General features: G+C 42.6%; 1 protein-coding gene across 3 annotated transcripts; it reads right to left on the bottom strand.

Annotated features, from left to right (window-relative positions):
- Positions 1–949: 949 nt before the first annotated feature.
- vgll2a (vestigial-like family member 2a) lies at positions 950–6,877 on the bottom strand. Of its 3 annotated transcripts, none has more exons than XM_020107407.2 (4): positions 6,573–6,877; positions 4,997–5,240; positions 3,265–3,756; positions 950–2,085 (listed from the first exon to the last, which is right to left on the bottom strand). In XM_020107407.2, exons 1-4 carry the CDS (start codon positions 6,648–6,650, stop codon positions 2,036–2,038), a joined length of 864 nt encoding a protein of 287 aa, XP_019962966.1. In that variant the 5' UTR covers positions 6,651–6,877; the 3' UTR covers positions 950–2,035. The 3 variants fall into 3 exon arrangements, with proteins under 3 accessions (XP_019962966.1, XP_019962965.1, XP_019962967.1); XM_020107406.2 differs by having other exon boundaries at positions 4,997–5,243; positions 6,573–6,872; XM_020107408.2 differs by having other exon boundaries at positions 950–2,319; positions 4,997–5,243; positions 6,573–6,869.
- Positions 6,878–17,409: the final 10,532 nt, after the last annotated feature.

The following is a 17,409-nucleotide window of genomic DNA, read 5'->3' as shown; positions in this document are numbered from 1 at the left end:
CTCCCTTCACTTATATCACACCAGTTGTCCCAGTGGAGCAGGATCCACCTCGCACTAAATGTTCCCTTTATTAAGTTCATAGTCCTGGCTTGAGCACTGCAGTGTGTGTGTGTGTGTGTGTGTGTGTGTGTGTGTGTGTGTGTGTGTGTGTGTGTGTGTGTGTGTGTTGAGGAGCAGTTGTCGTTGACAGCTGCAGCGGAGCAGGCGAGAAAGAGTCAAGTGGCTTCAAATAGCCGGAGGGACCCCTCCTCTCTCTCTCTCTCTCTCTCTCTCTCTCTCTCTCTCTCTCGCTCGCTCTCTCTCGGTTTATCTCTCTTTTGTTGACACATTTTTTTAAATATCTGCCTTCACCATGAAAAGTCTCATAAGTCTCCAGAGCAAAGAGGATGTGGTGGATGTGGTGGATGTGGTGGATGTGATGGATGTGGTGGATGTTGTGGTGGATGTGATGGATGTTGAGGTGGATGTGGTGGATGTGGTGGATGTGGTGGATGTTGTGGTGGATGTGGTGGATGTTGTGATGGATGTGGTGGATGTGGTGGATGTTGTGGTGGATGTTGTGGTGGATGTTGTGGTGGATGTGGTGGATGTGGTGGATGTTGTGGTGGATGTTGTGGTGGATGTGGTGGATGTGGTGGATGTGGTGGTGGATGTGGTGGATGTTGTGGTGGATGTGGTGGATGTTGTGGTGGATGTTGAGGTGGATGCGATGGATGTGGTGGATGTTGTGGTGGATGTGGTGGATGTGGTGGATGTTGTGGTGGATGTTGAGGTGGATGCGATGGATGTGGTGGATGTTGTGGTGGATGTGTTGGATGTGGTCGACCAATGGTGAGTTCACTTATTGACGGAGAGCCGGGCGCTGCCAGCTCTGACTATGGCTCCTTCAGAGAACAATAAGAAAATATCAGAAACAAGTAAACAAGTAAACAAGAATCACATTGTGACGTTAAGGTTTCATGAGTTTTTAATTTTTACATTTTTTAATTTTAATCTCCACCAGGGTGAGTCTCACCCGTGTCAGGTTTTACGTCCAAAACTATCAAACCAATTTCCACAAAACTTGGTGGATCAGGAGAGAAACCATCAGGATCTGGTTGAGATCCAGATCTGACTGCAAGTGCAGAACAAACTTCTGAATAATTTAAATGCGGTGCCATAAGTAAAGTGTTGGTGAAGGTGTGCGTCGTAAGTGCCATGCTGCTGCCAATACTTGTTGGGTTGTTTGGTTTTCAGCAGGATTACCCAAAAAGTACTTTCATGAAACTTGAATGAGACATGGAACTCATTAACTTTAGTTCGGGGGTTTTCACATAATTTCCAGATAGAAATTCACGGATCTTTATAAAAAATAAAATAATAATAATCTGACGAATCCATCATGTTGTGCGGATTTAAATAAAAACCCAGAACTATCGGATTCAGTCGTGGTTTCATGAGGAGACACTCCCGGAGGTGTGAGCTCTACTGAGTGACACTCTATTGTTTTTATTATTTTTTAAAGCAGCTGTCCGCTCCACCAGCTCCATTTCTGCATTGCATTGTGGGGCAACCGTCTGCACAGGGACTTTTCACAACTTTTACCGCGGTATGGAATCGACAGCTGAATTTGCCCGAAACACTTCTAGACGTTAAAGCCGCCTGACGTTATTTGAAAACCTGTTTGACTTCTGAGAGAACGACGAGGGGGATATTTGCGTTGACATTGAACCAAAAATGAAACCTTCGCCGTCTGTGCGGCCTCCTCAACACCAACGCGGCCTTTTCCTGCAGCCATAACACGCTCCCAGTGTCTGCAGCCCAGTTGCCCGAGCGAGGCAAGTCCTGCCAAGTCCTCCGAGCGCTCGTCTTTGGAGTTTGACAACACATGTGTCTCTGTCCGTCTGTCCCAGGACTTTTTCCCACTTTAGGAATGTTGTCTCTGCCTGTTGCAGGAGCACAAAGAGCCTCGTCTTTGTCCACGTCCGTCAAAAGATCCGAATCGGTCGCTCCTCTTCTGGTTTTTTTTTTTTTTTTGTATCCACACTGTCGGCGTTCAGCTCAGCAGGGCTGCGCCGCTGCCGCACAGTCCGCCATAACACAGAGCTGCAAGTAGACCAGAAGCCGTTACAGCATAAAAACGTGCCGTCACTTTCTCTCGTCAGTCATCAGCAGAGCGACAGAGGAGGAGAGCAGGACTGGAGGGGAGGGGGGGGGGGGGGAGGCTACAGCTGAAGGCAGAGAGGAGGGTGGGGGTGCAGGGGGAGAGTGAAGGGGAGGCAGGGATCAGCAGTCTCTAAAACCAATACAAATCCTTGCTCTTATCCTGCCCCTGAAGACCTGAGAGAAAAGGAAAGAAAGGAGGAAGACAAGAAGAGGAGGCGGAGGAGGAAGAGGCAAGAATAGGAAGATTAGCGAGAGGAGCACAAACGTCGCGGTGATAAAAGCAGGAGGAATCGCTGGAGGCGGCGGAGATGAAACCAGAGAGAAAGGAGGGTTGACAGCCGGTGTTAAGGTGTTGATTGACACTCAGGTTGTCGGTTCAAACCACTTGTGGTGATTTGATCTGAGGCGGCGAAACGGAGCTTTCATTAGATTCTGCTGCGTTGATGCTGAAGCTGAAGTTGTCACATAAAGCGAAACGTAAACTGATGCTTTAAGTTTTCACTCCAGTCAAATATCACAACATTTATTAATTAGTTCTTAGTGACGGAGCTTTTAGACGATTGGTGGCCACAAGTTTAACAAAGCTAGCATCGATCACTTTAGTTTTGTTATCGCATCAACCTCCGACGTCAGTTTGTTAGTTAGCAGGATTACGCAAAAACTACTAAGTAGAAACTGTACGAACGTTGCTCCGACGATTCTGAGTGACGGGTCTGACCGTCTACGTGGACGGTAAAAACTTTACGGACAGTAGCAATGGAACAAAACACAATGTTGTCCTAGTTTTCTCTTCAGTTTTTAAAGTCAGATCGTTCAGTTTGAGTTGGGCTGAGCTGAGCGCTGATTGTGTAACTCTCAAAATTTGCCAACAAAACTAAAGATAAGAAAAGTTTATAAAGAAAACTTTACCAGATTTACGTTGCAGAGAAGAAAGAGTTCAAACAGCCATTTGAAATAAATCAACTAAACTTTGTGTTTGATTAGAAGAGAAAAGTTCGTATGTTTGAATGATGACATCTTAAATGTGATTCATTATTTTTTATTTCCATCTGCTCTGCACATCTGTCGCGTCTTAGTCTTTGGAAACAAAATGATGTTGACCTGAGAAACGGACGATACCTGTGTCCATGTTGAGTCCGATTTCTGCTCCGGCTCCAGTGAAGGCGCCGCTCCAGGTCGACCCCGTCCCCGACTCGCCCTTCCCCCCGAGGTCACAGGGCGAGGAGTTGGGCCCTGACACCGAGCTGCCGGGCGTCAGCCGGTGGTGAGGCCTCACTGACGGCATCAGCAGCGAGCCGTAACGCGGGTCGAATGCCGCGCCGTACATCTCGTGAACGCCCGGGCGTGGGTACGCCGAGCCCTGGGTGCCTATAGCGCCGCCTAGCGAGTACGGGTGGTGGTGGTGATGGTGGTGGTGCGACGGGTGCCAGGCTTCGGGGCTGGGCTGGTGGAGGTGGCTGTGCAGGGAGGCGGAGGAGTACGGGTCCCCGGGGAAGGAGAGCTCTGTGTGGGGAGCTGAGAGAGCGCTGCCCAGCGCGGAGGAGACGGACGACTGGTACGAGCTGTTCCAGAAAGACGGAGGGAAACTTCGCTGGCTCATCGGGAATGAATCTGACGAAAACACAAATCCACAAGTTGAATCTACAAAGTAAGTTTGTTTACTCGTCTCTAATGGTAACTAGTTATTAAGATTACTAACTTTTAAGAGCAACAATCAAGTTATAGGATGTGAAGGTTCATTCTTTACTTTGGAAACGTCTCAGTCGTAATCTAACATAATTTAAAATGACTTATTTTCTCTATTTTTGCGGAATTTATTCAAAAGAACCTGCGAACATTCTGATTATTAGTCGTTATTTAAGTCACTTTACAAAAGCAAAAGATGAAGAACTCTCCAAACCTCCACAATAACTTGACTGACCGAAGAAGTCGATTGTCAGATGAACCGATATTAAAAATAACCGCAGCCTTAAAAAAAATTACTTCAGCTCTGAGGACGTATTTTATAAACTAATGTGACGCACTTTCCCGTAAAACGTATTTTTTTTAATCTCCACATTAACTCATTCAAGAAACGATTGACTAAAAACCCTGTAAACCTCCGGCGGTAGAATTAAACACAAATATGCAACACCCCAAAATAACCTACTGCTAACGTGAGGTATTCTTATTGAATGTGGGAACAAGTTAGATTTACCTGTAACTGTACTTTCCAAATATTGCTGTATTCATTATATTTTGGTGCGTTTTTTGAAATCCACTCACAGTTTTTTTGTTTGACTCAAAAATACAAAAATCAAGGTCACCAGGAAAACTGAATGAAACAAAATACATTTCTTCTCTTCTCTGCTTTAGTGCTCATGAAGAATTTCAGAGCGTCTGTTCTGCTTCACATCAGCTGATAAATACGTATTAATACAAATGTTTAGACCATTTTAACGTGACCTTTAATTCATCAAGCTGTAGAATCATTGTTTTGTTTTTTGTCTCTGGTATAAAAACACAGATGAGCAGTGAAACATCATCTACATTAAAAAAACATGTTTTTTTAAATGGAATATTTAACTAAAAACCACCGTGAGTCGTTGCAGTTTAAGAAATTCTCCTTTTTTAAATGCTTTGTCTTTGCATGACGTTATTTAATCATCACGCAGGTAAAATCTATTAGAGAAAGTTGGGGAATCCTGGGAAATGATGTTTGTGTGTAAAATCAGAAAAAAGAGAAACAAGCACAACTATTTATGGAACAAACACCAGAAATAAAAGCATGGAAGCAAAATGATGTGTTTCTCCAGAGGTTCCACACGTGTACAATGGTAGAAAACACACACACACACACACACACACACACCTCTTACGGTCTTGTGGCTGCTTGAGGCAGGGTAAGCAGTCGTCTGGCTGAGCGCTCGGCTGAAGTGCTCGTCCACCACGGCGCTTATGTCGCCCTGGAAGTACGTGAAGAGGACGCAGCGGGAGCTCAGGTACTCGGCTCCCGGCGGCAGCTCCTTGTCCTCCTCCTTGATCGCCGGGGGCCCCACGGGGCCGAGCCGGCTGCTGCCGTCCTGGGGGTCTTGCATTTTGGAATACAAGGCCAGCTTCTGGAAAGGGGGGGGGGGGGGGCACATAGATTTATACTGTTCATACTTCAGAAACTGAATCCAACCTATAGACGAATTTCAGATTTTTATATTTGACCTCTAACACACCACTTACTGGGGTTTACTGTGAAGGACACAACACGTGTCTTCGATCCAAAAAACGTGTGATACATTAACACAAAAGTGTATTTTTATTTGAAATGAAAAATAATATATATAAGTATATACGTAAAAATTGATGAGCAGCTACTTCATCTAATGCTTCACCCTCCTTGTTAATTTATCACCATGACACTCACACATATCAACTAACACGTGAAGTCATTTTCAAGAACAAGAACCTAAAAGCAGACGCACACAACGACTGGAGAACATTTAAACTGGTTTAAATTACCGATGTGACAAAAAGCAAAAATCCAGGTAATGTTGAAACTCTCTGTGTGATTACTTTGAGACGTTGAAGACCTTAAAAAACATTATTAGGATCTAACAGATTTATGAAATTAACCATAAGGAATATGATTAAAAAGTAATAAATGGTGTGAGTGCAGGTTGAAGTGTGGTGGCGGTGCAGCAGTGAACTGTGGCTGATCCTCAGGCTGTTCAGGTGACAGAGTCAGAGGTGGCACTATGTGAAAAATGCCTGGATGTTGACTGAGAGGCTTTAACAGAGAGAAAAAGCTCTTTAACAGGTCTGAGAGGCCTCACACACAACAACCTGCAGCTACTGACACACACAGACACACACACAGACACACAAGGTCCACTCACACACACTGCTGTGACAACACAGGGAAATCAAAAGGTCTTAATATATTTTTTAATTTAAATTAAAAACTACACGTTTGGTTCAACATCGTAAAATTAGAGAAGGAAATTAAACTTTAGGAGGATTAATAATTGTTGTGTGACTAATTATGAATTAAGAGAATTTGTAGTAGTTCACATTTAATCAGGTTTTCATAAACTTATTCACTTTTACGTGTAAATCTTTACGCACCACTGAGGTTCCTCTCTGCTGGTTGCGCACATTCACTCCGTGAATTGCATTTCTTTAAGGTTTTTAAATGTTTATCAACTTTATATTTATGTGTGGCAAAGTTGTATTAAATCCTATAGAGTTTAAACAATTAAAATTAATTATAAATTTATAAATCAGAACAGGCTATGGGCGATTAACAGCTGCGTAATTCTCCTGCGTGGAGATTACGCACGGATTTTAAGTTTTACTTGATTTACCAACTTAAATCTTAATGTTTCCTTCTTACTGAACTTGAAATAAAATCTCTATATATGAGCTGGTTTTTAAAAATCCGTTTAATTCCATACCTGGTGGTGATAGGGGCTGTAGGAGCTGAAATAAGGCTGAGGACCAAACACTTGGTACATCACATCCAGGCAGCTCATGGCGAAGAAATCACGGAGAAGAACCAAGCTTCATTGAGAGAGCGGGTCAGCTCGGACTGAGAGGAAGCGCTAATCCCGGCTGTGGAGGATTCACACACTCACACAGACACACACAGACTCACACAGACACACAAGCTTGGAGAGTCTCTCTGTGCTGTGCCGCGCTGCGCTCTTTACGCACTGGACTGAGGCCGTGCCCAACTGAGGGATCCCCTCCAGCCTCCTCCTCCTCCTCCTCCTCCTCCTCCTGTCACTGCCACACCAGCCTGACACCTCCCCCCCCAACCAATCACAGGCCGAGCTCCACCTCTGCCTTGATGGACAAATTCAAATGACTGCAAACATCATAATAACAGAATATCTTAATATCTTTTCTTTTAATTGAATGACCCAGAGATTTAATCATTTTTGTGAACTCCACATTTTCACAAAATGTTCTTTCTCATCTCAGCGTTTTCCGGGCTGCGCTGGGAGATCTCGGACTTGGCTCAGGACAGACTGAGATTACAGGTAATTCCATTATTTTATTAGTTTGTTTGTTGGATATTTGTTTGCGGGATTAAAAACTACTGAACTGATTCTCCTGAGCTTGTTGGAGGGACGAGGCCTCAGAAGAACCGTAACCCATAAAATGATGGTGTAGATGAGGATCTAGAGGCAGATCGAGGTTTTCTTTCACTTTCTTTAGTGTTTTATGAAAAATAAATTAATCACAATATCAGATATTTCCTTTTTTCTTTTATATTTCTACTGTGAGAACAAATTTCTGTTCATGCCATTCTAGTTTTTTAACGTATAACTATGAGTTTAGTTTGAAACTTGCAAAGTGCGACTGCCACAAATATGATTCCTACTTAAATCAAACTTTCCATGAAATCAGCTGCACACCTCCGGACCTCACAATCTGAAACTGTGCTTGTACAGTTCCTGTGTGAGCCAGAGTCACTTTTGATGATGTTGCTGTTTGAGTTTGTTTGAGTTTGTTTGTCTGAACATCATTAAAAGTTAAGAACATCATGTCTGAAACCAGAGAGAAGGTGACGGATGAGCTGAACACTGCGAAGAGAGAGAAATCTCTAATATTTTCTTCTTCTGATGCTTTTCACTAACAAACACACGATGGGAATATGTGATATCATTAAAATGTGATGTAGGTTATTAAAGGGATCGTTTCATATTAGAAATACGCTCAGAGCTCATAACGATCCGTGAGTTGGAGGTTTAATTCAAATGGATCAAAGGTTTATTCGGCTGAATAAATTGGTGCATTTCACCAGAAACGTCTTTTTTAATGTCTGACACACCGGCTGCGATGAAACACTATATAATTCAGATCATTTCAAACCTTCTCGTAACTCGCTCCTCGACTGTAGCTCACTAATTGTTGGGCAAATTGACCCCTGACCTCTCGTAACAGCACCAAACTGGGAGAAAACTATTTGACCTCTGACCCCCCCCCAGAATTTGGGAGGCCACCGAGGGATTGTGGGAATTCACAGCATCACATTCCACTCATTGGTCCGTTTGATTTGTTTACTCGTTCAATTAGCGGCGTTACATTCTGGAGGTTTGAACTCCGCCGCTTTGATTTTCAGCCACAATAAACAACGTGGTCATCATCAGTAATTACACACATACTACACACAAAGTACTACAACACGACTTATACTTGATACCTTCCAGTACTAATGTTTTCATAGTCATGATACTTCCACTTGACTTCATATCAATATGTATTAGATTGATTAGATTATTGTAAATATAACTAGAATCGTAAAAAACAAAGAAACAATCCAAACAAGTGCGGCACAGTTTAAACAACAGGTCAGATCCGAGATTAATTCATTGAACGTGTACTTAGACTTTTAATTTGGTTAAAAAAACAAAACAAAATGAAAGGAAAAGAAAACCAACAACGTCCAATCAGTTAGTCGTTATTTAATCAACAGGATTCTTTTAAATGAGTTAAACTGAACTCAACGATGAACAGTGAGTGGAAATTCTCTCTGAAGACTTTGAGCTCAGTTGGTGAAGAATGAGAAACTGTGTTCAAACACGTCTCCGCTTCCTCCCGGGGTACAAATATTAAAATGAGTATTTTAATGCGTCAATGGACTTTTTTTAGTTTGATCCATGTCCCATCTGCTAACACGGAGGAGGCAGGGTTCGTGACCCACACCGCATCCAGCCACCAGGGGGCGATCGAGATGCTTCAGCTCTTTATATTCAGTCTATAATGTGCACATTATTAAAACCATTACATTGTGACCGAGGACTCTTTTCCCTTCACACTAATAGAGTGTCAGTCACTCCTCCGTCCACCCCCCCCACCTAAACCAGAACACCTGTTCCCGCCACAAGTGGCACAGAGACGCTATTAAAACCCCGAATATCTCCCATTGTGGTGCAGCTCAGCTCATCTCTCCGGCTCCATTCAACCATCAGTCGCTGAATAGGAACCACCCAACCCTCCAAGGTTCAACGAGGAATTTTCAATCAGGAATGTTCGGCATCCTCTCGGCCGTCACTCACAGGTTTGATGGACTCGGGGAGAAGGTTACTGGAGGAATCAGGTGTTCGACGCTCCTCGTATGAAATTGTTTCCGGACGACAGGAAGAAAAACACGAGAGCTGGAGGTGAGAGCTGCCGTGGGGGAGGACGGTCCAAGTCAAGTCCTTCAGGTCCGAGCAGCTCGATCGCCGTTAACTGCGGACTTCGTCATTTCAAAGCTCCCGGTCGTTACCCTCTGCGGAGGAGGTTATGTTTCCACCCCTTTAATATCTATGAGTGTGTGACTTGCTTGATTGAATTTAAGGGGAAGGTTTTGTTTTGGTTTCTTGCAGCACGTTGTCCTATGAATTACGTTATTTTAGGATTTTACCAGATGAACTGAAGTCACGTCCTGAATGTCCAAGAACAACATCTAACTGTTACACACGTTCTACCCACGTGTCACATCGGGCTCCTGACATTTCGCTCCTTTAGATAATATGGAACGTTTTCTGTACCGGTGATGAGCGTCAGGCTGTAATCGATGGTTTTCTCTCACGGGAGCAGGTCGTGAAGACAGACACACATTAATGAGCCTCCAGCTCAGTTTCAGATCCATTAACTTGAGTTTCGTCTCAGTTTAGTTGTTGGTGAAAAAATGACGCTTCGGTTTTGGACACGTGATTCAATTTTCCAAAAAAAAGCCAGACGACAGAAAAATCAGACTGGAGGAGATGAAAACACAAAATCATTGAACTTCTAATTTTAGACATTTTATGGTTCAGATTTAGAAACACACACACACACACACACACTTACAGTGACTTCGCTCATGGCTGTGGACATACCATACATGACTGCAAACATGCCCCGCCTTCTGCACACACACACACACACACACACACACACACACTGCTCTTTAACACACAATCAACAGCTCGAGTTTGACTTGAAAACTGACTCTTGTCTGGGATTGGAAGCTACAACAAATGTGCAAACACACACACACTGACACACACACACACACACATGCTTGTGGTCGATCCTTGTGTTATTTCTAAAGAAAGACCGAGTACAGTTTCATTTATTTCTCGCCACAACAAAAGAGGAGCTGCAGTGAATTTGACTTTTGTTCCGGATGTTATAATTAAAATATTTCCTTCGTTCCCAATGTTCCACCCTGAGTTTGACCCTGACCCGAGGTTTCTGTCCTAAACAAAGAGTTTATTCTAACAAACCACAGCTGAAAGTTGATGTCGGATTATGTTGCACGTTATCAGAATAATAGTTTTTAAAAAATATAGCAATTTCCACAGGGTGTAATGTCGTAATATTACTAGAATAATAAATAATATTACGAAACTAAAGTTGTAATGTAAAAAGAAAGAAGTCATATTACACCAAAGTGATATATATATTTTATTTCAGATATAAGCTCTTAATCCTCATCATAGTGTCTCACATGAAGAATGTGTTGAATTGTGTGGACTGTACAAACTGTACATAGCGTAAACATGTGGGCTGAGCAGGTGTGTGTGTGTGTGTGTGTGTGTGTGTGTGTGTGTGTTTGTGTGTGTGTGTTAGTTAGAGTGCAGCCTTTTTATCCTTCAACACTTACTTTACCTTCATGGTGGAGGAGTGTGCTGGTTTTGTTCAGCCGCTCGCCGAGGAAGACCCGACCGTGACCCTCCATTTAATACTACTCCACCAGTGTCCCCACCAAGGACAGCACAGTGTGTGTGTGTGTGTGTGTGTGTGTGTGTGTGTGTGTGTCTAGTACCTGCAGGCTGTGTGCATTATATACATAAAATATATATTTAAAAAATCAATACAGCAACAATTATTTTCTGTGTAAAGATATAATGGAGTTTTGTCATCTGGAGCAGAGAATGGTGTGTGTGTGTGTGTGTGTGTGTGTGTGTGTGTGTGTGTGTGTGTGTGTGTGTGTGTGTGTGTGTGTGTGTGTGTGTGTGTGTGTGTGTGTGTGTGTTGATCTGAGCTCCTCTGTTCTTTGTTTGGCCTGGTCCGGTGAATCCCCCCCCCCCTTTAAAAGCCATTGGCCCACGTGTATGAAGCCGGAGGCTCCAGCTCCGTCAGCAGGGATTTTAAAATGAGGAGCTTCACTACCCAGAGCCTGAGACTAAACAGTTGAGGGTTGGAACATCGGTCGACAGGTGAATCTAAAGCTTTGCCTTTCTGCTCAGCTCCTCACCGACGTCCTCTCCGGTGGAGGAGAACTCAAGGCAGCGAGTCACCCCCAACCCGCAGAGAGCAGTCCACCGTTCTCCGGGTGAGACCCGTGGCCTTGGACTCGGTGGAGGGGCCGACTCTCATCTTGACTCATTTATATACTCGGCTGCAAAGTGTCCGAGTGTGATGAGGCCAGCAGAACCACACCTGTCTCCAAGAAGAAGGGATGAAATTCTGAGGTTTCAAGCTGAACGCTGTCCTCACCACGGCTGCACCTTGAAATCCTGAAGGCATTGTTGTCTGAGGGAACTTGAAGAAGAGAAACAGGTCGAGGAAAGGAACATAACGACAATGACATGAGAAGAAATATTCCATAAGAATAGAAGAATAAAAAAACACATTAACAAGAGCAAAGGAGCAAAAAGAAGCAGGAATGTGAGCAAAGAAGAACAGAACCAAGACCAAGAAATAAAGGAGAGAAAGAATATAAGCAAAGACCATGAACATGAGAAGAAAATAGACCGAAGAAAAACAAAATCAATGAACACAAAAGGAGGAAGATGAGGAAGAGCAGAGACGAACAGAAGAAACTCAGAGAAACGAGTAGATATAGAAAATAAAGAAGAGGAAGAACACGAAGATGAATGGTCTAGAAAACAGGAATGAGATTCCTATGATATAAAACATATATCAAAAAATCTAATCATATCCGTAAAACTCCTTTAAACAAACGAGTATTCAAAGTTCTCCTCTTGTTTTCTGTTTTCACTTTTTCACTTCTGGTATTTCATGTCAGAAAATGTCATTTCACTCCATTTCAAAGAAAAGTCGGAGCACAAAGATCCAGGAAGCCACTTTAATCGAGTCCCGCAGACATTCACATTCAAAAGTCAAATTAAATGTTACTTTGATTAAAATGTCTGATTTGCTTCATTTTGAAACAAACAAACAAAAAAAAAAACATTTTACAAAGCGGCACAAAGAGTTTCCTCTCACATCGGGAGCGGACAAAAGACGGACAGAGTCAAGGGGTAACATTTTTTTTTTTTCTCACCTTTTCACAATTTACAAGCATTTAATTTTGAATTCATTAAAATTTATTATTACACCAGGTATAGCAAGGGCAGTGTTTTTGAAAGAGTGTCTGAATATCCATTTATTTTTGTATTCATTCTGTGGTGGTTTTGATAGAATAACTTCTGTGAGGACCTTCCAGCAGAAAACCTTGAGGGTTCAGGGACGGCTCTTTGGCGGGATCAGACTTTTGTTTGTCGCGGGGAAAGAAATCCACTGGCTGAATATATATTTAAGTCAAACGCAGCGAGTGCAGCAGATTTTAACATCCCGCGGAGGCTGGAGGGTAAATCCTCTCGTACCCAAAACTTCAAATACGTCAGGCTTTTGGTTTAAATATTAAAATAATGTAAAATACTTGTTTTATCCAAATGTTTGGGATTCATCAGCCTGATTCAACGCTTTTTAAAAATGAGTATTAAAGTGAGCTCCACTGATTTACATAGATTACAGTACTATTTTATTCAGTGTCAGTCTATGGTGCAGAGAACTTTGTGTTCATCCTATCTGGTTTATCTGCAGTGAAGAGTTCATAATTCATGTTTTTCATCAGGAGAAACTGAACTTGTTTTGTTCTTCTATAAGTTTAAATGATTTACGTCGATGATTCTAAACGTTTAAAAAAAAACAACGCGATCTCCAGAACCAAGTTCAAAACTTTTCAAAGTAAAAGCACTGTGATTCACCTCGATGGAAAGTATTAACAACAACAAATCAAATACTTTTACTCTTAAGAGGAAGTGATTATGTGAATGTTGTTGCCATGATGAAGATCAGAGAAGCTGACAAGATTCTTGAGATTTAAGTTCCACACACAGACAGACAGAATTTACGTAGATTAAACCTTCATATTAACGACTGAAATCATCAAACTCCTGTGTAATATTTGCTTTTACTAAAGACGAGTCACTCTCGTCAGGCCGTTGTGTCGTGAATAAAACCTGGTTATCCTCAGTGGACTTTACACGTGACGTCTAGCCTCCGCCAACCCTCACCTGAGCGTGATGGGTCTGAACGTCCCTGACCGTAGAATCTCCACATGTGACGAACTCCGCAGAAAGTCCGGACCCCGCTGTGACGTTACCCAGAGTTCAAAGTGTGAACGGGCCTCATGCGTTCGCCGAATCGTTGAGTGAGGATGAAATAGTTCATGAGGGAAAAAAGTTACTGACAATCTTGAAAACACGTGAGCTACTTCGACGGCGGCCGTCCTTGCTCTTGTCTCCACTCTCGCCTCTTTAAACCTTCCACTCTGACGCTCGTCTGAAAACCTCCTGTGTGTGAAGCCATTAGCAGCAGTAACACAGACAGACATACCTGAGAGGATCATGACTGAAGAGCGTCTTTCATTCTCTGCCTAATTCCTCCGCTCTTTGTTTCTCCTTGTCCTTTTAACATTCACATTTCACGCCTCTGTCGCGCGCTCTCTCTCTCTCTCTCTCTCTCTCCTCTTTATGTCGTTTACAGCTTGCTGCCGTTAGCGCTCGACGAAACTTTAAAAAAACTTATAGAGGAAAACAGCTTTTATGTGTGAATGCCTTCATAGAAACCATTACAGGCCGTAAAAAGAGCTCTCTGACACAAGGCTGTGAGGACGTGCACATGAAAAGACAGGAGTTTTAGATAATTGCACACGACTGCGTTGCACAAAAGGTCGATCGAGGTATATAAGCTACAGGCTTTAACTAGTAATGGGAAAAAATCTGTATTCACCGATGAATACGTCTGTATCAACATAAAACGACATTTGTAAAGAGTTAGCGGGGGATTGTGTTATTCTGCTTTAACTTGATCTCTTTACCCCTGTTAGGAAACGATACGCTCCACAACTCTGGCTCAGCGAGATGATGAAGTATGAATTATAGTTTGAAATCCAAGTTACAAAGTGCTTCACGGGGGGAAGACCAATAAAACAGAGCGGTCGTCCAATCCTGAGCACGGCAGAAATGAAGGAGTATCACAAATATTAAAAGATACTATAGATTTAAGAGAAATCTAAAAGACTCAGAATGCATTTAAAATATAAACTGGAAGAGGAAACGTCTCAATATGAAACCACATTTAATTCTCCTGAGCACGCGCTCATTAAAAATCAGTCGTCAAAACATCTAATTATCAAGATTCATGACTTATTCTATATTATAGGATGTAACATCACTTCACAACACTGAAGAGAGAGAAAACAAAATTCCTTTGCAGAAGTATTTCGGTTGTGAGGTTGAGATGTGCGATATTAAATTACAAAAAAAAAGTTTGACTCGTGCATTACGTTGAGAAGCTAATTAAAAAAATGCATTAAATAGAAAACCTGCTCCACGACTGGACAATCCAAAACACGTGATCGTCTTACAGTTGAAATAAAAAGCAAAAAGGAAATGTTCTGATAACCTGAAGGATTTATTCATGTCAAGAAAGACAACAACCTCTAAATGAGCTGCTTGTCTTTGGACAAACGAGGATTATTGGTCAAATGAAATGCATCATTGATCAGACGGTGAGAGTGAGACAAGTTTTACCACTGAACACTCGTCGATGTGAAGCACAACGTGATGAACTGAATCACGACTGAGGCCGAACACGACCTTGTTACAGCAAATCAGAGTCGGGAGAATAAAAGACGGAGCTTGAGGCTTCGCTACGTTAAACATCGTGTTTATTTGGTAGAAATGTGCAGAGTTGAATTGTGTCGTTCACTTCAAACACTCAACGTCACCGACTAATTATCTTTTGACATTTTTCCACCTGAAGAGACGGCAGCGCTGTTCGTGTGGCCGTGACGTTCAGCGTTTTCACTTCAACACTTCATTTATTTAAATCACATTGGTTTTATTCACCGCAGCTCAAAATTAGGTCCATGGAACCTCTTCATATATAATCAACGACTCAACTATTTCCATTTATCTCCATTTTATAAAGAGCCGGCTAACATTTAGTATTTTACATTAAAGAGTGCAGACGTGCTGCCGAGACACAAACTGTTTCTGGTGTCACTGTGGTTCTGGACGTTTTTACGTCTCAGAAATAAAAACTCTAAAGCGTCTCGTTCTGACCACATCTCTAGAATCCTGTTGAGGAAGTCAAACCATGTGTCGTCGCAGCGTCTTTATTTTGAGGACGAGTTTTATTCCATTTGATTTAAATGCGATTCTGATTCTGTAAAAAAAAAAAAAAAAAAACGTAACAGATGTTCTGACATTTTATAAACCGGACGATTAATGAACAGAAAACAAATCAATGAAAGAAAACAACCATCATCCTAATAAAACCTATACATGACGGTGAAGCTGTTGTTCATCATCACCTTGATGATTTAAAAAACAGATGCATTTCGTAGAGCTTCTTCTTCTTCTTCTTCTTCTTCTTCTTCTTCTTCTTCTTCTTCTTCTTCTTCTCCTCAAAACTGCTCTGAATTATATTTAAATGTCAATCAAAGTGATAAATTAAATCTTAGAGAGAATCAAATGAAACTCGTCCCTGTGTTCAACATGTGAATGGAGGAAAATGAATGGTTAAAATTTTTATTTCTGGTTAATTATCAGATGTCAAATCACCTTTCATGTCTGATCTTTACCTCCTCACACTGAGGCTCCTCTCCCATCTCGCCTCCTCTCCCATCTCGCCTCCTTGCCCACTTGTTTCCTCGGCGGGCCCCCGGGTGCCTCTGCTCCTGCTCGCGGTGCTGACAGGCCCAGCTGTCTCCTCGCTTTTGCCCTTGACTGTCGCTCATTAATTTCAACCAAAGGGCCCCTGAGCGACAGCGCTGCCTCATAGTGACCATACTTGGAAAAGAGCTCAGCGGACACGCACACGCACACGCAAACGCACACAACATGAGCATGAATTCACACACAACATGTAAATCACAAGGCTTTTTGTGCTAGTTTATTTTTCTTGTAATCAACCATCAGTTATTATCTGATCACTATTTATAACAAGTGAAATAAGATTTTCTGTTCCTGTAAAATAACACGGAGGCAGAAATATGTATTTTTTTTTTTTAACGAGAGTTTTGCACGGTGTAATTGTCGCTACCCGCGTGCTTCTGCTTTACGTTGGCACGGTTGTTAAGCAACGTATCCACTAGAGGGCAGTGCAGAGTCAACACACAGAGTCGACACTCCGCCCCCTAGTGTCCAACACGCAGAAATGCATTTCTTTAAAGAAAGGTAGAGGTGAATTTTGTTGTTGTTGCGGTGCTGCTAGTTTCTTCCGCTTTGTTCGTATCTGTAAACTTTTTGAAGACGTACTCGGACACGGACAAAACCACCGCGTGGTGCGACTCCGTGTACGAGTCCGAGCGTGAATGAGCTTTAACATAACTGTTGTTCAGGCAAAATATAAATATACAGGAGGAGCTACTGCAAGTTTACCAACTGTAATAAATTACAGGACAATTAATGTCTTAGTGCACAATGTAGACTGCTGGTCAGGGTTGTGTGTGTGTGTGTGTGTGTCGGCCCAGCCGCGCTCCCCGCACCTCCTCTCGGAGTTATGTAAATTAGATCTGTTAATGAATGTTTTCTCTCATCACATACGAGTGCAAAGTAACTATGCCGTCAATGCCCACTTTGCGTTTGCCACCCGACTGTGCCAAGCATTCCGACCAAATGAAAATACACACGGGCTGAACCACGCCTGGCATCCGCTCTTAACAAGCTGCGGGAGCTCCGCCAAGCACGGCTGCTATGCTGCAGGGAATCCTGGGAATCTCCGGGCTCGGAGCGGATAGAGCTCTCGCGGCGTTCCCTGTTTTCACACTGATCGCTGGGGTTAGAGCCGAGTCTCCATCCGACGGCAATCGGAGTTAAAGTGTCACAAAAATCTGAGAAACATTGACTACATTTCCTTTTTCCTGCAGCTTCATAAACATCAGGAGACACTTGTGAGGTAGAAAAATAAAAGGGACATTTCAGTAATGAGTTCATAATGAGGCAGATTGTCACAAGTACTTCAGGATTTCTGACAACAAGAAGTACTTTTCATTCTAGACATTTTAGAAATGAT

The sequence above is a fragment of the Paralichthys olivaceus genome, chromosome 19 (genome assembly GCF_024713975.1).
Source record: "Paralichthys olivaceus isolate ysfri-2021 chromosome 19, ASM2471397v2, whole genome shotgun sequence".
NCBI lineage: Eukaryota > Metazoa > Chordata > Actinopteri > Pleuronectiformes > Paralichthyidae > Paralichthys > Paralichthys olivaceus.
This window is presented reverse-complemented; position numbering and strand designations above follow the sequence as displayed.

Coding starts and splice junctions, on each gene's coding strand:
- vgll2a (XM_020107406.2), bottom strand. CDS start 6,650: ATGAGCTGCCTGGATGTGATGTACCAAGTGTTTGGTCCTCAGCCTTAT. Junction 3,757..4,996: donor CAGCCACAAGACCGTAAGAG/GTGTGTGTGTGT, acceptor TGTTTTCGTCAG/ATTCATTCCCGATGAGCCAG. Junction 2,086..3,264: donor CGGACTCAACATGGACACAG/GTATCGTCCGTT, acceptor GTCTACTTGCAG/CTCTGTGTTATGGCGGACTG.